Source organism: Rhinolophus hipposideros, assembly GCF_964194185.1.
Source record: "Rhinolophus hipposideros genome assembly, chromosome: 13".
Classification (NCBI taxonomy): Eukaryota; Metazoa; Chordata; class Mammalia; order Chiroptera; family Rhinolophidae; genus Rhinolophus; species Rhinolophus hipposideros.
Window position 1 is genome coordinate 29675091 of NC_138059.1, and position 25383 is coordinate 29700473.

General features: G+C 40.2%; 1 protein-coding gene across 3 annotated transcripts in view; it reads left to right on the forward strand.

The window, feature by feature from the left end:
• The first annotated feature begins 3359 nt into the window (after positions 1-3359).
• Positions 3360-25383, forward strand: part of UBR5 (ubiquitin protein ligase E3 component n-recognin 5) — a 126305-nt gene continuing 104281 nt past the window's right edge. For 2 of the 3 annotated variants that reach the window (XM_081070096.1, XM_081070097.1), the window contains exon 1: positions 3360-4067. In XM_081070096.1, the coding sequence (XP_080926222.1) occupies positions 4006-4067 (62 nt within the window). In that variant the 5' untranslated portion in view covers positions 3360-4005. The remainder of the gene's footprint in view (positions 4068-25383) is intronic. The other variant, XM_081070098.1, reaches the window with a different exon arrangement.

Below are 25383 nucleotides of genomic sequence, written 5' to 3' on the forward strand. Positions count from 1 at the left end.
TGCATTTACCGACTAAAGGACATCTTGGTTGCTTCCAAGTTGTAGCAATTATGAATAAAACTGCTATAAACTTCTGTGTGGTTTTTGTATGTACACAAATTTTCAAATCCATTGGATAAATACCAAAGAATGTGATTGCTGGATCACATGTTAAGAGTATGTTTACTTTCATAAGAAACCACCAAAATGTCCTCTAAAGTGACTGTACCATTTTGTGTTTCCACCAGCAATTAATGAGTTTTTGGTGCTCTGCATGTTGGGCAGCATTTGGTGTGGTCAGTGTTGTGGCTTTTTAAGCCCCATTGTTTTATTCAGTTAACATTCATATACCTACGTATTTTCCCCTTTCATACCTCTTCATTCCTTTATGCCTCTCTGGGCTTACAATGGGGAATCATTTTCCTTTTGCTTGAAGAATAAATACCCTTTAGTATGGGTTGAGTCCTAAAAATTTATCACATTTTTCTTTCCTTTTCTTTTTCTTCTTTCTTTTTCTCCCTGACCCCTGCCAAATGTCTTTGTTTTTCTTTCATTCTTGAACATATTATTTAGCAGTGTGCTTTGCCCATGGTAGGGAAAACTTGAAGTGTCAAGGAGTTAACCCAGAAGTAATCCTGAGCTACTGAGGGATGCTGCTGATGGATAAATAACTCCAGCTTGCCCTCCACTCAGTAGGATAATTCTGAGGTGTGTCCCACACATTTCCTCAGATGGTCCCCAGTGGGATTGAATTCTAGTTGCCCACAGTGGTAAAACATTCATCAGTTCATTTTTTATTGGGTTTTCTCCATTCTCTGTCTCATTTCTCCATTCCTATACAGTGCTTCCTGCAATCACTTCCCAAACAAACTATTTATAGTCAAATCCTTGTATTAAGTTCTGTTTTGGGGGAAACCAAATCTAAGACATGGCTTATTTCAGGGGTATGGTCCTTCAGGGCTCAGCACAAAGTAAGAGGGGTTCAGTAGCACTCACCACAGCATTGGGATACCTTGGACATCAATCCCTGTTGTTTTAACCCTGAGTGCTTGTCAGAATTGCTCAGTCTCTTGGCTTCTCACTCTGTGTTTCTGGAATTGGCATTCATCCCAGAGGAAAAAGTGGCTCCAAACACAAGACTCACTTTCTTGGGTCTTATTCATCCCTTGGATCTTAGTTTGGTAATTCATCATTATTTTGTTAACTCTCTTGTGCCTTTAAGCAGATTTAAAGAAATATTTTGACTAACTTTTCTAGTTGTCCTCCAAGTGAGAATTAGTCCAAATTATTAGAAAAAAGCCCCTCCCCCTTCTAGGCTTGTGTTGCACTTTGTCTTCAGAGAGCTTCTGCTTGAACCCTGCTTATCTCCATTCCCTATTTGTATCTCCCCCTCCCCCATCCATGCAATGGGCTTGCACAACTCCATGCCTTTATTCTTGTTTTTCCCTGTTCAAACTGTGACCCACCAAAGTGTTGGGGCCCTGGAAGAGGAAAATTCTCCCTAACATTCCAGCCTGGGACAACAAAAAGGTCACTATGTCAAGATGGTTGTCAGTCAAAGATCAAGTGGGCAGTTTGAAAGGGCTGCTAGGAGTGAGGAGAGGCGCCTTCAACTAGCAGAGAAAGTCTCAGTTCTAGGAAACTGGCAGTGGGTAAATCAAGTTGGAAGCACGATGAAAAGATGGACAGATTTGGAAAAAAGACTAATGAAGCAAAACATGGGTATGGTGTGGAGTTTTTTTCTGGGGCAAATGTAAAACGACTAGGTTTAAGCTGTATATTCTATTTGCCCAGAATATTCTTGAAAGCTCAGCTTAAATGACTTTCCTTAATTTTCTTGGCTGGAAGCACTTCCTCCTCTAACTTCCATAGCACTCTTATTGCATTTATCATATCACATTTTTCCCATTGGCTTTGAATAGTCTGTTCCTTCTAAATTATTAACTAGATGGCAGCTGTGGTATAGTGGAAAGAGCAATGCAATCAAAGTTAGATGACCTGGATTTAAGTCTCAGCTTCAGCACTTACCTAAAATGTTTGAGCCTCAGTGTCTTCATCTATATAATGAAGATATTATTTACCCCATAGTGTGATTTGAGTATTAAAAGACAAATGTATAAAGTGGTATATAATGAGAGCCTGAAAAATAAAAGCTTCCATTTGCAGAGCCTAAGTGTTATGAAGAGCCCTAGGTGCTTGACGTTCATTATCTTAGAGCTCTCCACAACCTTAGGTAGATCTATTATTTGGAACACAAATTAGAAAAAGAAACTATGATAGGTTAAACAGTTTAATCAATGTCACATTGTTAGTAGCAGAAACAGGACACAAATCCAAGTCTGTCTGGGTCTAAAACTAGCAGTCTTCATTGGTTTACCCTGCTTTCCCATGGCTCACAGACTTCTAATAAGTAGTAGAGCTGAATCACTTTTTAGTCTAAACCAATCTGGGCCGATTTTGGAACAAGTGACCTACAAAAGTGTTCCATTATCTATCTCAAGGGGTACCTACTCTATCCCGATTTATAAATTTTCACGTATTTTGTTCACAAAAACCTCCTAAGCAAAAGTGTGTATGTAATGCATTAACAGAAAAAATTGTTCTTTAACATTAAGAACGGTTCACAGGACCTCTGATTTAATGAACATTCCCACAGCGTGGAGAAGAGGCTTCATGTTTTGACTCTTTGCCTTGAAAGAGGTACCTGTTTTTTGAAGGCGACACAGAAGCTTTTGAGAAGAAAGCTATGAACTGGCTCCACAGTAAAAAGCAGCTAGATCCATTCAAGAATTTGCCGTTTTAATCCCACTGATCTTAAATCGAAGAACGCCTTTGCAGAGTAGATAGATCATCATCTTTCATTTAAGAGTCGTGAAAAAAAAAAAGAATAATTTAAATCAGGAAATTGGTGGAAATTTCCACATTTTGTCTTTGTGTGGCTACGTGACGATGGTGGTGTCGGGGAAACTGGGGAGAACAGGGTGATAAAAGAAGTTGCTGCAAAGTCAGCTCTAAGATTAGGACCTTGTGGAGAGGTTCTTACATAACGACCTCCTCCAATAAAAGGGTGTTCATTTCTTGCCCCTTAACTGATTTCACACTTCCACTTTAAATACAACTGCGGAGGAAGGACCAGAAACAAAAAAACCCCGAGGGTACGCAAAATAATTAGGGCTGCCCCAGGGAAATCAAACCGAGACGACGCAGGAGCCCCTCTTCCTTGCCACCGCCCCCGGGACACACTGGCAAGCCACTGGCGGAGTCCCCACCGGCGCGGGCGGACGCGCCCCTCCGCCCCCGCCTCCCCTAACACGTGCTCTCCGGAACACTCGCTGGGAGCTGGCCCTCGGGGGCCGAACGGACCAATACGCGCGCGCCTTACAGCACCGTGGCCAGACAACGTTGAGCGGCCCAATCCGAAGGGCCTCACCGCCCGTTTCCCGGAGCCCCGCCCCCTCGCAGCCGTGCCCCCACCCGCCGGTCTCCTCCCTTCTCCTCCCTCCGTTCGCCCCTCCCCCGCCGCTCGGGAGCGGAGCCTGCGAGACGGAGAAACTGGGGCAGAAGTGAAGATGGCGGCGACGGTGCTGGTGGCGGCGGCGGCTTCTCGCCAGTGACGCGCGGTGCGGGCTCCTCTCCCTCCCCACCTCCCTAGTCCGGACCCCGTCTGCCGCCGGGACCGCACCGTCCCCTTAGTCCGCCCGTCTCCTCCCTCCGCAGTCGCCCCCTCTCAACGCCCCGCTGCCGCTGGCGGCGGCGCGCCCAGGTCCCGGCCGCCGGCCTCGCAGTCCCGTGCGCTGTCGCCAGGAGAGCGGTGGCGTGGTGATCCGTCCTCCTCGCCCCGCCGACTGCCGGGCGGTGGACACACGCCCGGCAGGGGGGCAGCGGCGGCCCCTGCTCATTTGCTTCCCTCCATTTGGGGACTGGGAGGCGGCGGCGGCAGTGGGTCTTGGGGAGGGGAAGTGGGTTGGGGGGGCGGGCGAGAGCGGGAGGGGGCCGTCCTCGGGAGGAGGACGAGAAGGAAGCACCATGACGTCCATCCATTTCGTGGTTCACCCGCTGCCGGGCACCGAGGACCAGCTCAATGACAGGTAATGGGGCCGGCGGGCGGGGGGAGGGGCGCCTCCCCGCCCTCCCCTTCCCTCCCCCACGGGGCCGCGCGGGGGCGGGCGCCAGTGTTTACGCGCCTGCCGACGGTCGGAGGTCCTCACTGCCCCAGACTAGGCCCTTTCCGGGGCAAACTTCGGGGCCGGGGGCCCGGGGCCGCGGGGGGGGCACGGTGTGGGTGGGAAAGCGCGCCGCACCCCCCCTTGCCCCGTAGGAGCCGCGCGGAACTAGCCGGAGATGGGGGGGGGGGATCGCTCCCGGAGGGGCGGGCTGTAATTGCCGCCCGGGCCCGGCCGGAGGAATCCATATTAGCCAAAGTTGAATTGAGACAGACAATGCGGATGGGGGATGGTGGAGGTAAAAAGAGAGGGAAGAGGAGGAACGGGGCGAGGGGCCCCGGGGTCGGCTGCGCTCGCCGGGGCCCCTGGGAGTTGTGTCCGGTGGGGTGGTTTGGAGCTGCCAGGCGTGGAGATCCGGGGCGGGGGGGGGCAGGGGGGAGAAGCTGATTCCCGGCAGATCGCGGTGGGGGGTGGGGGAGGAAGCGCCATGATTATTGTTGTTATTATTAAATATGAGCCCCTGCAGTGAGGTTTGCCTGCCCGGGGAGGGGATGAATCCAGGCGGGGGTGGGGAACTAGCTTGGATTCCCTTCGCTCTCCTTCCCCCTAAACGCTGCTGCCAGCTCCTGCTCCCGGTCCCTCCGGTGCGAGCTTTTTTGTTTGTTTGTTTGTTTGTTTGTTTCCTTTTTTATTCTAATGATAGTGTTTTTATGAGTTGTAATTTGACAGCTGAAAACCGTGCGTAGAGTCAAAGGAAAACTTACCGTCTGCAGTTCGCAATGCTGCTTTTCTTAACATGCTGTAAATTTCTGGGATGGGTTTGCAATGGGCGGAGGAGGAATGATTTTTCTTTTTCTTTTTCTTTTTTTTTTGTGTGTGTCTTTCATAAGACGGCTGTTTTGGCCGTGGATTCCTCCCCTTCCTCTTCCACGGTTCCCTGCCAGTTTAGGATATTGAATTGCAGGGCCGCATGCTTTCAGGGAACTGAGATAAAGCAGGAAAAGTTCCTTCACTGTTGCAAAACAGACTCCGAGGAGATTGAGGGAGGCCTCCATTAACGCAACTCTTAGAATCTAGGACTCGGATCTAATGATGGGCTAAATGTTTACAGGGTCAGAAAGGCATTTTAATACTCCTTCTACCCGATGCTTTCGCTACTATCTTTCATTTGAGTATTGGAGGCCACCTGGACCCAAGTTTTGAAGTTAGATATAATTTTTGCTAAGTGACCGGGTGACAAGTTGCATGACGCCCTGTTTGGCATGCGCTTCCCGGAGGGAGGAAGAGGCCTAACTTGCTGCTATGATATTGGCCTTGGTTTCAAAGTATCCAACTGCCTCAGGTGGGGCCGACAGCTTTTCAATTTGAAAGCTGGCGATTTAGTTTCTGGCCCTGGGTTCGGATTTCTCTGATCTTTGCTGTAGCCATATTGTATTTAACACGTTTGTGAAACTTTTGGAATACTTTCTGAAAATATTAACCACTTGGACTTGCCACATGTTCCTTTAAATACTGAAAGACGTTTTAAGTCATCTATTTTAACATTTTGTTAGGGATCCTTACTCTGATTTTATTTCATTAGCGCCAGAGATCTTTTTAAAGATTTTTAACATAAGATTTTAGAATCAGGCTAGAGGTGGTGATAGCTCTGTTGTCATTCACAGAACCAAGTTGGTAGTGCCTGTGGTGTAACTTACCTTGTAACTTAGAAAATTGCACCAGGGAGCAGAGAAATAGGGCATGTTTTCTCTATTAGTCCTACTTTATATATACCAAGAATCCTGACAAGTTCATTCAATGACTGCATGCCAAAACCTAGTCTGCAGTGGTGTTGGGTACTTTGATTCAATTTTGAATATTCCTTATGCTTTAACTAATCTGAGAAATTTATAAATAATGTATCTTTTTTAAAGCTACGTTTTCTTTTTTCATTCTTAATATAAACAATCAGCTTTGTTTTTTATTACTATAGTGTCAGTATACAACATTAAGAATATTTAGATCATCTTTTCATTTTATGAAATAAAAGACAAGTGTATTTGATTCAGATCATAAAATGTGTGCATGGGGTAGGGGGGAACAGATATTTTGAAAAAATAGAAAAGTGCTGTCGGTAAAATTTTAGGGACCTGTAGTTACATCTAGTAGCAGTAAAACTGTTGAGATTTGTGAAGGCAACATTTGAGACAGTCCTGTACGGAGTTTTGAAGTGCTGTAGTTTGGCTTGTGGTGGAGCTCTTCTGTCTCCCCTTCAAAAGGAAAGTGTCATTGCATACCTAGTTGCAAAGTACAATAGGAACAACCCACTGGTGCATTGCTTGAGAAAAATCTGTTCCCAAGAGGTACTGATTTTCTGGAATATTTTAATTAACTAGAATAAGAAGCCTAGAGTGTTTTCATCTTCAGATGAAAACTACCAAGATTTTGTAAGTTTTGGTAATAGAAAAGCATGTGCTGCTATAGCTTGATTTTTATATGAGAAATGTGCCTATGATAGTCACAAATGAAATAATTTTGCGTGAAAAAAGGTATAAATAGGTAGACTATTCTTTATACAAAAAGAAGTAAGATTGGACAGGCAGTGTGGTACGGCAAATAAATTGCTCAGTTAAAGAAAACTTAGGGGACTCAAAACATCAGTATTTTCTTCAAATATGTTTTCTTTAGCCACATTCTGTTAAAAATCAAATATCTTGTTCAGTGTAATCTTGTGATATCTCAAATATCTAAAATACACACAGCATTAAAGAAAAGGTTGTATCTGATTTTTTTTCTTTGTGTTTTCAAACTTGGTGATTCTGTGGTAGTCTTTACACATTTTTGTATGTTTAAGTCTTTTATTTTTGGCTCTGAGAGACCAAATAATGAACGCAGTTGATGTATAGGTGGGGATGGCTAGGACAGAGAAGAGGAATTCAGAGAGCCTAGGATGTTGGTTGTGGTTTCCTGGAGTGATTACAAGTTCTCTGGTGCTGAGTGGCTGGTCCTCTGGAAATATTCATTGTGTTCAATTGAAACCATTCCATGCTTGCTTTTGTGACATTTTGATTTTTTTCTAGTGAATTTCTTGAGTTAGTGCTGTGTTCCTGCTTAAAACCATTGCCTCAGAGAAATAGAAAACATACTAAGAACATGGTTCTACAAGTTGAGGTTGAGGGGAGAGCTGGAAGTACCTGCTCACTGAGACCTAGAAGTTATGTAGACCAGTCTTTTCACTAATGAGTTGAAAAATCAGGCCTAGAGATTTATGAAATTTATTTAGGGGTACACATTGAGCTACTGACAGATGAAGTCCACATGATGGGTCTTCTGATTTTGTTTTCAAAATCCAGGGCTCTTTCCACTATTCCACGTGGTCTGTCTTCTGGGATATTTCTGGTTTCTGAGGCATCCCAACCTTAGAGCAGCCACCTGTCTTAGAGTTTTGGTTTCCATTTTCCCTCTACTCCTCCCTCCAGGGTTCCAAACTGAATCTTGCACTTTGTCAGGGCGCTGACCTTCTCAACCCTTTCCTAGTACTAGGTTAGGAGAGGCCTTTTGAAGGTGATGTGGGTAAGGCACGACTTCTCACTGTCTTGGGGATGCAGGTTGGTAACAGTACAAACCAGTTCTCATTGTTTTGTCTGTATGTGGAGTATTTCTGTCAGCTTTGCTTTTTGACATTGTCATGCCTTGTGCAGTCATAAGCAGTCTTGGTGGAGACACTCATAGCAAAAGGGCTTTTGTCTAAGGAGCCTTCCCTTAAGGTGCTGTAGAGCTACGAGGTAAGATAGTTTAGACGGGGTTTGAAATTTGGAATTCCTAAGTCTGGGTTCGTCTTAGCCCTACTACCATGTTTCCCCCAAATTCTTATTTTACTATAAGACTGGGTCCTATATTAATTTTTGCTCCAAAAGAAGCATTAGAGCTGACGGTCCGGCTAGATCTTATTTTCCGGGAAACACGGTATTTATTAACAGTGTTATTGTAAGTCATTTAACCACTTAGAACCTCATTGCCTTCTCTACTCTATCCCACCCCCCAACACACCTCAAGTTCTGCATGAGACAGAATACCTACCTCAAGGTCAGTGAAGAACAGTTGAGATAGTGGGTGGGCAAACTCCAAGATCATAATGTAGGTTCTGTGGAAAATACTGTGAGGAGATGATTACTCTTAACTGTTTTTATGTGTAGTCTGGTTTTCAAATAGAAAAACAGGAACTTTGAAGAAATTGTCCTAGAATATCCTTAGCACCAAGTGCAGAATCCAGACTCTCACTTGGTCTTAGATCAGTGGTTTTCACCTGGGTGCGATTTTGCTCCCCAGAGGATATTTGGCAGTATTTGGGAGACATCTTTGATTGTCACAGCTGGGGCATTGCTACTGCTCTCTGTGGGGTAGAGGCCAGAGGTGCTGCTAAGCGTCCTGCAGTGCATAGGACAGTCCCCCACAACAGGGGAGCCTGTCCAAATTGTGCTGTGGTCGAGAAACTGCCCAGGATTATCTCGAATGTGTATAGATGTAAAACTAAATGGAAATGATTTTTATGAAGAAAAATCCAAGCAATATTAATTAGTCTCAAACATGACACTTTACATTGAAATTAATTAAGGTGAACTAAAATTAAAAAGTTTGGTTCCCAGTAATGTTCACATTTCAAGTGCTCTGTAGCCAGTCACCTGGAGCTGTTGGCCTCTTATTGGGCAGTGCAGATGCAGAGCAGTGCCGTTATTGCTGAAAGACAGAAAGTGCTATGAACTTGGCATTTAGTAAGTGCTTCTTCTTTTCCTTGGAACTGTTGGGTTTTAAAGTCTCAGGCATATCCCTGCCCTCTTAGTAGGAGCCAGGGATTTCATGTCACTTCTCAGCCTCCAGTGTGATAGCATTTTATCAGCAGTCACTTGTAATGATTATGTAATGACGGTACATGGGAGTCTTGAAATAAAGTTATTTTCTATGGGGCAACATTGAGGTTGTGGTGGGTAGTTGAAAGCTGTCTAAAATTTCAGAGTGCTACACCAAAAAAACCCAAGTTAATACTGTGTGGGGTAGAGCATCAGTCACCACCAAACCAGTGGGAAATCTCACCATTTGATGGAGATTGTTACCTGGAAATAGTAACAGCAGCTGTACCAGGAAAAGACAGGTAAGCTTAACTAAAATGATTAAATGAAGTCGATTAAGGAAAGTAAGATTAAAGACAGGGTAGGAAATAGCCAAATAAAATACTGAAAATCAGAACAAAGAAGGGCAGATCAATTTTATAAATCAAGAAATCAGTAACTAAATTATGGGTGTCAATGTAAATAGACATGTGTGAAGGAAATGTCATGGTACACGGGGGTATAACCAGGAATAGTGGGTGAACTTAAGAAAAGTCAGAATTTTCTCCTAACAATTAGGTCATTTAGGAAATAGTTTCCAAAGGAAAGTTTAATCACTGGACAATGTGTCAAATTACACTTCAGTAGATCTTATAGGGTATATTGAAGGGCACAGTTTCATGTTGGAGGGAGGATGTACTTAAGTCTTCTTTGCCCCTTTTTTATCATGCCTACTTCTTGAGAAAACAAACTCCAATTCTCATCTGTGTTTCTGTCATTTTGACACCTTGGCATTCTGCACAAATGTAAACAGCCTTCTCTCCTGTCTCATTGTGATTATGAATTGTTTGTTTTTATAATTGATTGTGAAGTTTTCCTCTGAAAATTATTTTTAAGCTTTTTATTATGAAAAATTTTAAGCACATATAAAAGTAGAAAGAACAGTATGACGAACAGCCGTATACAAGAGTTATCACTCAGTCTCAAAATTTATCAACTCACGGCCAGTTTGGTTTCAGGCCTCTTTCCCATTTATTCCCTTCCATGAGATAATTTAATTGATATACCTCCAAGATGTATCTCAAAGATGAAGACTTAAAAAAACCAAAAAAATACTTTAATATCAAAATTCAATCTGTTTAGATCTCTCCCTATTATCACATCAATGTTTATTTTTGAGTCACAATTTCAATAATTTTACCTGATAAAACTAACTAAGTTTTAACACGTTACACAATTTAACATTTTTAAGAGTAAGAAAATTTGGATTGTAAACTTAGAAGGAGGGGCAGCATCACACTGGAATTCTTAAGGGTCCTTACAGCTCTTTACTGTCACTTCTCAACCTCCAGTGTGATAGCATTTTATCAGCAGTCACTTGTAATGATTATGTAATGACGGTAAGATGGGATTCTTGAAATTAAGTTATTTTCCGTGGGGCACATTGAGGAATAAGATTGCCATGTGAAAAGTTCGCAATATTCTTCTAATACATAGAAACGAGGCTATTAGTAAACTGACTTTGTCTATTAGAAATTATTCTGTAATGAGATTATATTTCATATTATTTTCTGGATAGAATCAGTGTAGTGGTTGGTAATAAACTCTTTCAAAATGAGAAATACAATAAGTTCATAGATAACTATGCTTTGTGACATCCTCATTTTTTGTCAGCATACTAACTAAAGTGTTAAAAATCATTGTTCTTTCATGAGTATTCATTTTGTTTAAGACACGATTTGTCTTACCTGCATAGCAAAAGTAATGTTATTTGTTCAGTTTCTGATGGTATCATCATTCACCTTAATAAAATGTTTTCAACTGTCTCTCCTCTTATTTTTTTATCAGCTTTATTGAAGTATTTACGTACAGTAAAATCCACCCATTTTAAATGTACAGTTTGATGAGTTTTGACAAATGCATACAAAATTTGTGTACCCACCGCTATAGTCAAGATAGAGAACATTTTCATTCCCCAAAAAGTATTTGTTTTTTTGTGACAGCCTGCTTGCTGTGATGTGAGAAATGGAGGATGATAGGTTTTGTAAGCCGAAAGAAAAAGCCAAAGTTGAGATTAGGAAGTTAATTTGATGAAGAAAGTAAAAAAAATCAGAGACAATATGGTAGGGTTATTTTAATGTCTAAATGATGAAAACAGGGATTTTTTATATGACAGACTTTGGGGCTGGGTATTGGGTTTGTGCAGTTCATCATCTATTTTCCTGTATTGTAGGAGTGGCTTTGTTTCCTGTCCAAAAGTAAGTTGAACTAGTCCAGTCATTGCTCTGTGTCATCATCTGCCTATAGAAACCCTACTTTGTCTTTAAAGGAAGAACCAGTCAAGTAATTTTTCTTAAACTGCGTGCAAATCTAGTTTAAACATTTATTCTTAGTAGGTATCTTAGATTTCAAGTGGTGTGTAAACTGAGGTCTTCATCACCTGGAAACCCCTTGATGTTTTCCTTGAGTGATTGCTGTTTTCTCTGCTTATCAGGTGTTGTGATTATTCTCTATAGATAGAAAATAGGAGGGGGAGGGAGTACTTGGTGTGGACAACGTGACCTTTGGGGAGGTGTAGGAACTACTTTTTCTTTGCCTCCTGCAGTTGCCAGCAGGGATGAGTAGATATTGCTGCCACATGTGCCTACTGATTCTGTTAGGTTTCTGTCACTGCTGAGAGGATGCAGAACCAGGAATGGGTGTCTTCTGTAGGGGAGGTTGGCAGCCTGCAAGGTTGAGTCTGCAAGTCAGAGATGACATGTGGGCTGATTTTGCTGGCAGCTGCTCATCTTTCTGCCACTTCTGGGAGCAGAGAGCTACTGAAAAACACATACAACACCCATATCCAGAGACAGGAATCGGTATGCGGTTAGCAGCCAGCCCAGGCCATCCCAGAATGTTTCTGGTGTCACAAAACTGTTGAGTGGTGGGGACTCAGGGCAGTTGGTCTTGTGCTTTTCTTCTCCAGGGCCTCTTGACTCCTTGGAAGACTGGGAATGTAAAAAGCCTTTTCATTTGATACAGAGATTCAGTCTATGGTAAATTCTAGGACATTCTTAAAGGGTGGTAGTGTTTGGTTTTAGATATGATGTGTTTAAACCATTATTTTTGAATGGAAAGATTTTTCTGGCAATAGTGTTGGTATTTTATGAGAGTAACATAACCTAACTAAATAGTAGTAAAAACATGTATTGTGGTGCCTTTTCCTGATTAAGAGGTTCTTTGATTTAAGGTAGTGCTTCTCATAGTGTTTAAGTGGGCCACCATCATCAGGAGCACACAGACTTGAGGACCACTGTATAAAAGACTCTTGCACACATTTCTTTATCTTACAATGTATTGATGACAGCCTGTGGGGCAAACTTGCCAGTTCTTCACTACCCTAAGCCATCCTTTCCCCCTCAGACTGCAGGTTCTGTAGCTGTCTCAGAAAAAGGTGTTTTCCTTTCCTTTGAGGCTAGTTTGTTTTTGTTTGCTTTTTTGTTTTTACAAAGGAAATTTTTAAAATTTGAAATGAGTTACATAAATATTAGGTCCTCCGCAGAACCTTAAGATATTGGGAGGATAACTTTTAAAAAACACGTCAGTGCTCATAGGGTTACAGTCCAGTTGGGGGAGTGAAGTTGATCTGCCCACGAATAGCAAGCTGCGAAAGAGTTTGGCTTGTGTAAATATTTGCCCTGAATTGCCTGCACACAGTTTGAGAACCATGTTAGGTTAGTTTTCCTTGGTCAGTAAATGTGTGCTTCTCAGACAGTGTGCTAGGCCAGGGGTGCTGCTGTGTTTTAGGTTGCGCCAACTTTTTGGAACTTTGGGTTGAGAAGAAGTTGGAACTTTTTCTTGCTCATTGGGGAAGTTTGGAGAAGAGTGAGGTGACAGATTAGTGGGCCTATGGAGTGGCATCAGGTAGGTGTGTCATGTATCTTTTTTTCAGTTTTTTGAAACAATTATACCCTCACAAGAAGTTGCAGAATAATGCAGCGAGGTCCCCTGAACCTAACAGCCAGCTTCGTCCAGCGGTAACATCTTGATTGTGTGAAGTATTTTTCAGATCCTTGCCAAAATATTGTGATGGAAAGGAGAATTTTCCCCATCTGCATTTTGGAAAACTATTTCTCTGCTAAGATAAAATAGATTAGAAGACACAGATTTAAAGAGAACTTGGTATTCTTAAACGATTTTAAATTGATGAAATACATAGTAGGCAGTGGTTTTTAGTCAGTCTGTGACGTGATAGTGAATGGACTATAAATTGGAGGAAAACAGTGGTCGGGGATTTGTTCTTTTTGTATCTGACACTAACAGGCCATTTGACCATGAATAAATAATGTTAACTCTTATGTGTAAAAATGAGAGAATTGGGCCAAATCATTTAGGTTTTCCCGCTTCAGTTTCTATGCTCTTACGATTGTGGTAGGGAAAGGGTTTTTGTATTGTGGAATGGCTCAGGGGGAGAAAGAACTGAGTCTGGTGGTTCGTGATTTCTTCTACTTAAGTTTTGTTGATGAATGGGGGGAAAGTGAACAAGGGAAGTGGGAAAATAAATTTTACTCTCTTACTCAATTCAATGAGAATTTTGCCAACTAAATTATATATATTAGGATAGAAAGTTGATGGGCTCAACCTCATGTTTGCAGTTTAATGCGGAGACAGACATAACTAAAGAAAAGAATTAAGTGCTAATAGAGAATATAAGTGACAGGTAAGAAGGGTCTGATGGTTAAATCTGGTGCTTATTTGAAGACAGGGTTTCAGTGTGTGGGGACTGGTTCATCCTCTTCCATTGTCGTGAGCCTAACGAATTTTCCTTCAGAGGCATTGAAGATACTGTCGGCAGCCAGGGGTTCATTGCAGGTGCCTGTATTTGATACTGATAATGACAGTCCAGAGGTCTTGAGCTGTGTGAGAACAATTTACATATAGACAGTGTTTTTCTTTTGTTGTTCTTTTGCTTTTTGTTTGCAAAATATATTGTCTAGGGATAAGAAGACAAGAAGATAATGGCCCATCGGGCCAAATGTTAAAACAGGTTGCTTCATCCTTATGCTTTGACATTATGCTGGAAGAAATTATATTGGGAGTTGGCAAGGAAGTGAGAGGGGATTCTTGAAGAACTTCTGTGGGAAGTCTGCTCCTTTCTGTTTACTTGTGCACAGGCTGGGACTGTGGTCTCCTTGAGAACTGCCAGGAGAGCGGTGTAGTAGCAGAGACACTTAAAAATAAGACCAAGTGTCCTCTGACTCATTGTTATTATTTTTGTTTAAAATACTTAAATTCACGTACTGTACTGCCAATAAATATGTCAAGATTATTTATGGTTATAGATATCTATGTGATAGAACTACTTTAATGGATTTAGCATTTCGTACCAGATTGAAAACCTCAAGGTAAGATGAGATAGTAAAAAATACATTTCTGAATTCAGTTATATCTGATTAATTTTTTAAGTTTTGCAGCACATTTTTATGTATCTTATAAGGTTTGTTTTACGATACTGATTCATTATCAAGTATTACAATTCTTACAGAATTTGGGAGTGTTACTGTGTGTCCAAAAGATTTTGTGTACCACAGATAGGGCCTCATGGGGAGAGAGTTCTGAGAACTGGAAAGATAACTGGATTTGGAGTTAGAGGTTTGGTCCTACCGTGTTTCCCCGAAAATAAGACCTAGCCGGACCATCAGCTCTAATGCGTCTTTTGGAGCAAAAATTAATATAAGACCTGGTCTTATTTTAATATAAGACCGGGTATAATATAATATAATATAATACGATATGATATGATATGATATAATTAATATAATATAATATACAATATATAATATAATATTAGTAAAATATAATATAATACCGGGTCTTATATTAATTTTTGCTCCAAAAGACGCATTAGAGCTGATGGTCCACCTAGGTCTTATTTTCGGGGAAACACGGTAATAAGCAGTCGTGGGATCTTGGGCAAGTCGTTGCCTGCAATGAGTCTTAGTTTACTCATTTGTAAGATGAGGGGCTGTATTTGATGTCTGAACGTTCATTTCAGCTTTGAATCTATGTGACTTGTAGGCCTTAGGTGCTATCTGATGAGTTATATTTTGATATGTGTTGGTCACCTTTGCCATTTTAAGATTTGATTTTTATTTCCTCCCTCAGACTTGCTTTTCTACTCTTTTGTATTCATTCTAATGGGTATTTAGAAGCCATGGATATTCTAAACTCTTACCACCTTGTTTAACTGGAGGGGAGCTCTTAAAAACCAGCCCAACTTTTCTGGATTTTTTCGTTTTTAATTGCAAATTGCTAGGGCTGATGTGTTTTATTTGACACAAAATAATTTAGTACAATTATATTATCTTTTAGTTATATTTTCCATATAAAGTTAGTGGGAGGAGGTTGTTCCATTCGGCAAGAGCTTATTTGAAATAATGTATGATAAAGCAAAATCACATTGGCTGCATATCACCTCCTAGGGGTAGGGGTGTTTGCTCACCTTTGATTCTGGTGGGTTGCTACTGTTCTCTTTCTGAAGGCTGTTTTAGGGGGTCCTAGTACTATCAAGTGCTCAGTGGGGATTGATCTTCTGTTTTCAGGATGCCTATTTTCATTCTGTAGGTTAGGCTTTAATAATTGATAATACCTTTTGACTTGAGTAGATTGCAAATCTATTTGACTTTGCTGAGTAGGAAGTAATTTTTGAGATGTTCAAAATTTTACACCAAAGAGGATTTTAGGATTTTCGTATTTTACAGCTGAGGAAATTGAGGGCTGGAATGCTTAGATGATTAGTTAAGTGGCAAAAACTAGACTCTGCATTAACTCGGCTTTATTGCTTTTCCTTTTTCTTTTTTAGAATGAGCATGGGAAGTTGTTTTTCTAATGCATACATATTAATACATATAAATGCCTTAATATTAATATGGATATACACTCTGTGTTTTTTCTGTTAAAATAGTATCTCATCATGTAATTCAGAAAATTTTGTGGGGCTTCTGCTACATGTTAGTTCTGGTCTTGAGTGTGTCGTGGTGGAGCTTAGTCTATGGGAGAGAACAGCTAGTAGAGGGCAGTATTATGGGTGCAGTGAAAGGAAGTTCAGATTCTTTACCAGAGGTACACAGCCCAGTCTTGTGAAGAAGGAAAGCTCACTGAAGGAAGAAATGTTTAAAAGGAGGGTCAGGATTCTAAATAGAAGGGAGCTGTGTGATACAGGGCCGGGCTTTGACACTGGAGGAGCTTTCTATGAAGAAGGGACTGCAGGTGTGAAGACCTTAAGGTGAGAGTGTAGTACATCTGAGGAGCTAATAAAGGGAGCCCAGAGTGCTTAGAGCAACAAGTACATAGCGTTTCAAGTCAGCTAAAGTTTTCTTGTAGAAAAGGATACCCTGTTAACTACCTTGGTAATTATTGTGATAAAACAAATGAGCTCGGTATTATCATGATACAATAAATCTGTGACTCGTTATTTTAGTGAGTTAGACTTAGAGTAACTGAACCAGTGTAGAAAAGGGTGTGAGTTCCATCCTAGTTTAGGCCAGTTGTTTGATTTCATGACTACAAATCGTATCCTTCACCTCTGCCCAGCCAGGTTGTGGGTGTTTGCTATTAATGAGGACAAACAAGCTTTGATGGATGGTTCAGTTCAAATGCTCATTGCTTTTGGGAAAACACTACAAATCTTGCGGATGGGCCAATAATATCACCGAGATAGGACAGTTCATGGTCTTAACCATGTTAAAGACAAAAGTTTCTTAAGAAGTGCTGAAAGAAAATGACTGTACTTGTCTCTGGGTTATGGGTGATTACTTTTGCTGTCTCTTAATATGTTTTAACATACAATTCTATATGAGTGTTATTTAATAACGGAAAAAGATTAAATCCCTAGGAAAGTGTTTTAGTTTAGTTATCCACATAAAACAAGAAAGAACACGAAAAGCATTGAATAAAGAATACTGATTTAATTTCATTAAAAAATTTTTTCTCTAGAAACGTCTTACAGGAAATATAATTCTTTGTGTAAAACTAACCAAGGGGTAATTGAACACTATCAGAAAGCTTTTTAAAAAATTTTACTTAAAGTTCCCTTCCTCCCTCCCTCCCTTCATCAGCACATATTTATTGAGGGCTTGTTTGGGGCCAGATACTTGGGCTATATCAGTGAACAAAAGAGGCAAAAATTCCTGCCCTTGTGGAGCTTACATTCTAGTGACATGCTTTTTGTATGTGACTAATTGTGAAATATTTCCTTTGAAATGAGTGGTGTTTAACTTCCATATGTTACATCTATTTGAAATGCATTCTTACTAAAAAATGTAATCAGAAAGGATGGGAAGACCCACTGAGTTAACTATTGTTTAAATATTCTCAGTCCGAGCCTGAGAGTGACACTGGGAGACCTGAGAGGTGGCCTCTCTGAAGACAGGCCCCATGCAGTCTTTGCATACCTCATGGATGTTAGTGTATATTTTTATTAAATTAAATTGAGCTTCAAAAGTAAGCAAAATAACGTATTGTAATAAAAATTAGTTCTTACAACTATTTCCAATCTTTAGAATAAAGAATGAATTAAGCATATGGATTTTTGGCATGCACTTTTCCAATCACATTGAAAAACATCACATGATAACATCACTTGACATTTCCCCCTCTATGCTTCATGCAGGAGGGCTTCCTTAAATGATGGTCTGAGAGATAAAGAAAGAGAGAGAGAATGTATTTTTTTGGTGAGGTTGATTCCCCCCCCCCATTCTATTGTAAGCATTTTCAGATAGACAGAAAAGTTGAAAAAATGACCAATGAATTATTTAGATTCAGTAATTCTTAACATTTTTTCAAATTTGCAAAATACACATGCATACGCATACGTATACAAATGTAACTTTGTTGAACTGTTTGGAAGTTGCAGCCATTATGATGCTTTATCTTTAAATGTTTAACTTGATTAAATTTAAAATGTGCTTGCATCTCCTAAGAGTATGGACCTGCTGTACAGTCACCATACTGTTATCAACACCTTAGAAAATTAATAAGAATTCCCTAATACCATCCAGTAGCCAATGATTTTCGCTTTTCTCCAGTTGTTCTCAAAAAGTCAGTATATAATAGCTGGGTTTTTCAAACCAGAATTCAGTCAAGGTTTACACATTGAGCTTCATTAGAATTTTGTCATGGAATCATTTTTATAAAAATATTTGCAGTTTTTCCAAGGGTTACACTTAGTTGTTGAAATATTAAAATCATTCTCTTTTGAAGCATAATTGTGTCATTGTTTTCAATTTTCATTAACTTTTAATTGGTCTTTGTGTATAATTTTCATTTGTCAGTGGTGTGTGTGTGTGTGTGGGTGTGTGATGAATTTTCCAGTGTTACTTTACCTAGACCTCATGAAATCTTGCATCTTTTTCAAAAGATTTGCAGTTTCACTTTGCACATATTTTGCACTGGATTACATTTTATTGTCAGAAAACACCCTACAATCAGCAATAGCTTGACTTCCAATGATGTGGAAGTGATAGGCCAGGTTGTGCACTTGTTGAACTTATAGGGGTGTTTGGAGACCATTTAATGAGAGGTCAGTGGCTGGTGAAGATTTTGGCCTTGTCAGCTTTTGTTCTTTATACAATCTCCTGACTGCAGAGATGAGGAAATGAGAACATTCTATCAGGATAAATGACCTGGGTGATTGGCCTGTCAGTGTTGTGTTAGTTACTATACAGTTGTATATACTAGAAGTGTGGGATTTTTGCTTATGTTTACATAAAGATTGGCTTTTATTTTGAGCAAAGATTTACTGTTCCGATGAGTCTAAAGTTAAATAGATTTATAAATAAGACTTGTAGTAAATGTTTAAGGAAGTTCACAGATGTATGTAATACAAAGTTTTGATTTTTTAAACTTAGCACAGTTAAAGGAAACTGGTAAGGAAGATACCACAAATGAAGCATAAATGAGCCTATTCATATACCGGTAGAACTAGGACCAAAGAAAATGTTGAGGTGTTTTTTGATCATTCTGGTTTTTTATTGCTGTATAATAAACCACTCTATACTTAATGGTGTAAAACAACAATCATTTACTATTTCTGGGGATTGACAATACTCAGCTCGTTGGTTCTTACTCCAGGTTTCTTTTGCAGTTGCAGTAAGATGGTAGCTTGAGTCATCCAGAAGACTCAAACCGCTGGTTCCTCAGACATCTCTACCTCTGTGTGTGTGGTCTCGGCCTGGCTTCGAGGTAGCCAGACTTCTATGGCAGCTCAGAGTTTCAAAGGCCTGTGTCCCAAGAAAGAGTCAGGTGGAAAGCCTTTTTATGACATAGACTTGGAAGTCAGGTAGAGTCGCTCTGCCTCATTTCTCAAGCAGCAAGTTGTAAGTCATAGGCTCGTGTTCAAGGGGGGATAATTAGACTCCACCTCTTGATGGAGGAGACTCAAAGAATTTATAGGTTGTTTTTTTTAAATCACCACAACCATTAAAAAGATGATAAACTAATAGTCAAGTTTAATTACTCAGAAGGAGATTTGGGTACCATGGAAATATTAGAAAAGACTGATAATCATGTATTTGAAATTAAAAACCAATGAAGACGACATTTATGGCACTGAACATAATGCATTTTGTGGAAGTGTAGTGACTGTTAATGAGCATAATATTTCCAGGCAGAAGTATTGAACTTGACAGTTCAACAAACTTGACATCACAGAGGCCTCCAGAAGCATCCAGGTCAGAATCACAGAGAAGTCACTACTAATATGTTTCTTTGCCATCACTGGTATTTCTAACACAGTCAGGTTGTTGATTGGGTGAATTATTTAGGAAATGTGAAGCGTTTGAGACTTCAAGATTGAAATATGGCCTAGTTCTTTACTCTGATTGTGCTTAGACGCAGGGTATATCTACCTTGGATAGAGGTAATTCTAAATGTAATTTGGAGAAGTTGAGATAGCCAGAATTTTAGTAGCTGTGATGGCTTCACATTGTTTTTAACAGTACATGTGAACTAAGAAGTACAGTTTTATCCATGGACTTCAGTTATGTCTAGTTGGTATTATGTGTTACGAGAGATTTATTTCAGATCTCTTCTGGTGCTTGTTTTTTAATGGGGTATGTTGGTAGATATTTGGAATCACTCTTTCAGTAATAGTTCCGTGTCCCCAAATTCCTTTCCCACACGTTCCCATTTAGCAGTTCTTTTGCTTTCCTTCAGTTTGAAGTGGTAATGACAGTAATAGCAGGAGCAGCTACCATTTTGTACCTGGCTCTGTATTAAGCATATTATGTGCTACAGTGTCCTGTTGGTTCTAATGTGTAAGTAAACTGCCACAATAGAAGTGAATTTATGGTCTGAATTATTTCTTGGGTGTGTTGCGGGACTCAGCAACATTTTCTGAGTATTTCAGATCAAAACTCTTGATTTAGTTTAAAGGTCAGGCTTTTAAATCCTGATTGTTGTGGTTAGAATTTTTCTGGCCTGTCTACTTTATAGATTCTGGTCAAGGCAGTAACTGGAGAAACTGGTAAGAGTTTAAAGACATAGGGAGGGTCAAGGCACTTGAGACTTCCTGATTTCAGGAAGAGCTTGCAGGGAACTCCTTAAGTTTTTTTTAAAGAGACTTTTGTTCCCAGGGGGTTTTGTTTTTGTTTGGTTGGTTGATTTTGGTCTTTGCTCTGTTCTTTGCTCTTCTCTCTTACCCAGGCTCTTGGCTTTGTGGATGTACAGTGGTCTTTAGAACATTTAAAGGGGTTTAAAGATCCACATACACATATTAAACACAAATAGTACTTTTGCTTTTCTAATCACTTTTATAGATGAGACCACAGTCACTGCTGTAAAATTAGTTGGACAAGTGAATCTATGTACTTTCTGTATTCAAAAAGGCAGGAGGGTAGACGTTTTGTTTTGTTTGTTTCTAACTTAGTGTTTTGGTGACATTTTAAGGAATTTTGGGTATAGTTTTGACAGCTTATTTTAAAAGTTTTTTTAAATCTTGTTCCTACTTTGTTATTGATGTGCCATTTTGTTGCTTTGTTTCAATGAAAGCAAATTTATTTTTTGTCTGTGCATTGTTATTGGCTTAGGTACATAATTTCTGGTTGAAAATAACTTTTCTTCAAAATGATAGCCTCCAGTATTTCTTTTGAGTTCAGTGCCATTTTAACTTCTGATCCTTTCTGCTTGACTCCCCTCTACCCCAAAAGCTTTTAGGGTCTTCCCTCAATCCCTGGTGCTGAGAAATTTCACGTTGATGTGCCCTGATGGTAGGTCCTTTATTCATTCATTGTATTTTGGGCCCCAAACACTTTGTAGGACATTTGGTAGGTCTCTATTCTGGAAGCTCATATCATTCAGTTCCAGGACATATCGTTACATTATTGCTTTAATACTTTTTCTCCCATCCATTTTCTTATTTTTCTTTTTTGTGGAACTCCTGGTATTTGGATGTTTGTCACCGCCATTGCTACTCTGATTTACTTGTCTTTTCTCCTCTATTTCCCATTGCTTAGGCATATTTTTTTAAGCTAGTTCTTTTTTTTTCCCTTTAATTGGGGAATATTGGGGAACAGTGTGTTTCTTCAGGGCCCATCAGCTCCAGTTGTTGGCCTTTAATCTAGTTGTGGAGGGCGCAGCTGAGCTCCAAGCCCAGTTGCCGTTTTCAGTCTTCAGTTGCAGGGGGTGCAGCCCACCATCCCATGTGGGAATTGAACCAGCAACCTTTGTGTTGAGAGCTTGCGTTCTAACCAAACTGAGCCATCCGGCCGCCCCTCCAGCAGCTCCGCGGCAGCTCACTGTCATCAATCTGGTTATGGAGGGCACAGCTCACTGGCCCATGTGGGAATCAAACCGGCAACCCTGTGGTTCAGAGCTCCTGCCGTATTGCTTAAACTTTTTGTTTTACGTTATGTTGAATATTTTTTTTTTTCCTCTTGGGCCAGTTTCCCCAGAGAGGGAAATCCTGGAAAGTGTAAGTGTTACTGCAAGCATTCTGGAATGGGGGCTGGCCTACTCCTCATTTCAATAAAGAGTTTTCACTTCTTCCAGTGTGCCCATACCTGCTTAGCGAGGTATCCCCAGGCAAATATTCTAGTAGCGTTTCTGTAAGTAGGGAACAGTTCTGTCAGAGTCTAGGAGGTACAGTGTGCCTATGGGGTGGGGACCTTAACTACTCCTTATGCAGACTTCCAACAGTCTTCCTGTTTGGGGTTACCTCCAGACTCACAGGTACCTGGTTTGTTCAGTTTTGGCTTCCTCCCTGCAGAGTCTAGGTTTCAGTTTTCTCTTGTCTGATAAGTCACTTTCTACTTCTCTATCTGCTTTCCAGCTTCCAGAATTTTGTTGGCATCTCTTGCTTGAATCTTCTAGCCTCTTTTTCTCTTTGTCCTTATAACTTTAAAAATTATTTATTGTCATTTTTGTGGGATTGAAGGAGGTAGCAGAGGTAACCACATTTAATGAGAAGTCTATACAAGAAAATGATTTGTGTTTATTCTAAATATATGAGTTCTCCATGCCCTGTGTGTTAGAAGGCCTGCTTTTTGGCTTGTAGATGACCAACTTCTTGTTTCCTCACGTGGCCGAGAGAAACCAAGTTGTGTCCTGTCTCTTTTAAGGACTCCAGTCCCATCATAAGGGCCCTACCCTCATAGCCTAATTACCTCCCAAAGGTCCTTTCTTCAAACACTATCACACTGGGGATTATAGCTTCAACATATGAATTCCGGGGCGGGGGGGGGAGGGGGGAGAGTGTTGGGGGGAACAGACATTCAGTGCATAGCACTCAGTGTGATTTTTATGTGATTCTCCTTTAGCTTGTACACTTTTCCTGTAATCTCAATGCCTGTATCTGTGGTTCTTGGCCATGGTCCTGTTTGCTCCTCTCGGAAGAAGCTTGAGGCGTGCTGTGGGCTTCAGAGTAACCCTACATTTTCCTCCTGAAGATGAGCATCCCCTGCTGTGCAGCTTTAGTAACTTTTCAAAATGTACTCAAGACTGACTCAGTTTAATTTGGGGAGGCCTCTGTTCTGTTGGTCTTCAGGCATGAAAAACAGTCTTTAAAGCTTACTGTAATCAGGGTTTGTGTTTTATTACCTTTTGGAAGTGTTTCCTTCCTTATTTTCTTCTACATCTGGTGAGGAGGAGGAAGAAAGGTTTTCTTTTCTTTTGTTTTTCTATTATTAAGGCTCTCTTCAGAGCATTGAGTTCTGTACAGCGTTCATGTTGTATGAGTTCATGTCCACACAGGTAGCGAAGTGGAAGGATGTGTGTCCCTTGTATCTGCTGTCCTGTTAGTGAGGTCTTGTCTGAGAAGTACGTTGCTCTTTCCTTTTCCTTCTTTTTGTCACATCAGCTGCTTTTTTAAATAGTCGATTTTAAATAACATTCAGCCTTAGTTGAAGGGAGATTTTGATTCCCAAATAAATAATTATTTGATCAGAAGAAGATGGCATGTAGTTTGTTATTCTTGCGTTGCATTTTGATTTAGCAGACTGTTGTAGTACTATCCACTGTTTAGATGACTTGTAAGAAAAATGAAATAATTTCAAATCTTAGAATTATCTTCTTGTGCTTCCTGAAGTGTTTTGGAGAACTTTTAACTTTTTTCAGTTGTGTAAAAGCCAAACTTTTTTTGTTTAATAGATAAGCCATCATGAATATTTTCACTTGAATGTGCCCCTTTTTCTGAGATAAATCCCAACACCTGTCAAGATCCATTTCCAAATCCTGATTCCCCAGAAGCCCTGGTCCTCACTGAATCTCCTAACCCAAAATGAATTCTGCCTTCTCTTGGTAATATTTGGTTCTAGCACCTACTTTGGCACCTGCTTTACTGTTTTATTTGCCTTTCTATATATATATATATATATATATGTATATATATATATATATATATATATATTGTTTTTACAAGTATATTGTAAACTATTTAAGATCCCGTGTTTCCCCGAAAATAAGACCGGGTCTTATATTAAATTTTGCTCCAAAAGACGCATTAGGGCTCATGTTCAGGGGAGGTTATCCTGAAAAGTCATCCTAGGGCTTATTTTCCGGTTAGGTCTTATTTTGGGGGAAACACAGTATGTGGATTGAGTCAATGGTTCTCAACTTTCCTTTTTTTCCTCAGCTTCCCAAGTGGTAGATGGTACTGTCTTCTGTAGCTGCTGCTGGATTAGACACAGTATCAAGTGTGTAGAAACCCCTTCAGGTGGTTCTGTCCCCAGTGTGTTTTATAGTGCAGTTTATTTCCTGTAATACTTAGCACCAGGCCTCATACTCAGGGCATGCAGGAAGTATTTGTTGATTTGAATTGGACCCTTGGCAGGTGTGCTGTTCCCTAAAGAATAGAGGCCTGGGGAAAGAATAGAGGCCTGGGGAGGGTTCGTCTCATACTCTCCCTCCCACCTCTTAATTGAATAATTACAGGTAAACCACTGAACTTCTGTAGTCTTCTGTTTTCTCAAATGGAAAACAAGGAGACTGTTATATTAAGAGCTCCTTAGTAAATGAAAAAAAAAAATCAATGTTTGTTTTCCTGAGATCAAAAGAATTAAATACCGAATTAAGTACAATGCTGTGGTGGTGCCAGTTTCTAAGAAAGTTTTCACAGTCCATGGTTACCTAGTAAATATTTTTTAGATTGTCTTTCACACTTTTTAAATTTTAAAATTATCTTTCTATGAAATACTCGTATTGATAATAATAGTTGGTTGTTTTTTAAATCTTACTTGACAAAAAAAAAACACGTTACGTTTGTCCTTATAATTTGAAGGAAATTTTATTAATCTGTTAAATCCAGAAGTCAGAGATAACATGCTTTATACATAGCCTTAAACAAAAAATCAGTGACATCCCAGTTCGAGGACAGATTTCTACATATTTATTTGTTAGCTCAAGCTTGTTAATATTCTTTTTCAAGGTTTCTGTCTTTAGTAATATTTTGTCTTTACTAATTAATATTAAATAGAATTTAACACACTGCTATCAGTTGCTATTAGCATTCTTCCACCCTGCTTGTTTGCATTCCTACACGTAATATTCAGTAAATACTTCTTAATTGGTAAGTATCTTATACATTTTGTTGGTTTTAGTCTTACCCATTTTAGCTTTTTCAACTCTAGACAGAAAGGAGAGAAAGTGGAGGGAACACGACTACCCAGACCTAGAGGATGGCTTTTTCACTGACTGGCCGTATCAGGCGTGGTGGGATGTGCAGTGTTACGAGGAGAAAGGAGGCGGAGAGAGTCTAGGCTGGTGCAAACCACCTGTGGAGTCCTCGTATGAATTGACAAGATTTATTAATAGTGTTCTCATTGTAGGCTAGCTTCATTTTTATCAGGTTTGTTAACTGTTTTGCTCTGTAAACAATAAAGCACACAGATGCTGCTTATTTTTCTGGGAAACAAGAAGGCTACCCTGTGTGCTGTAGTTATGAAGATGGTGACTGAGTTTGA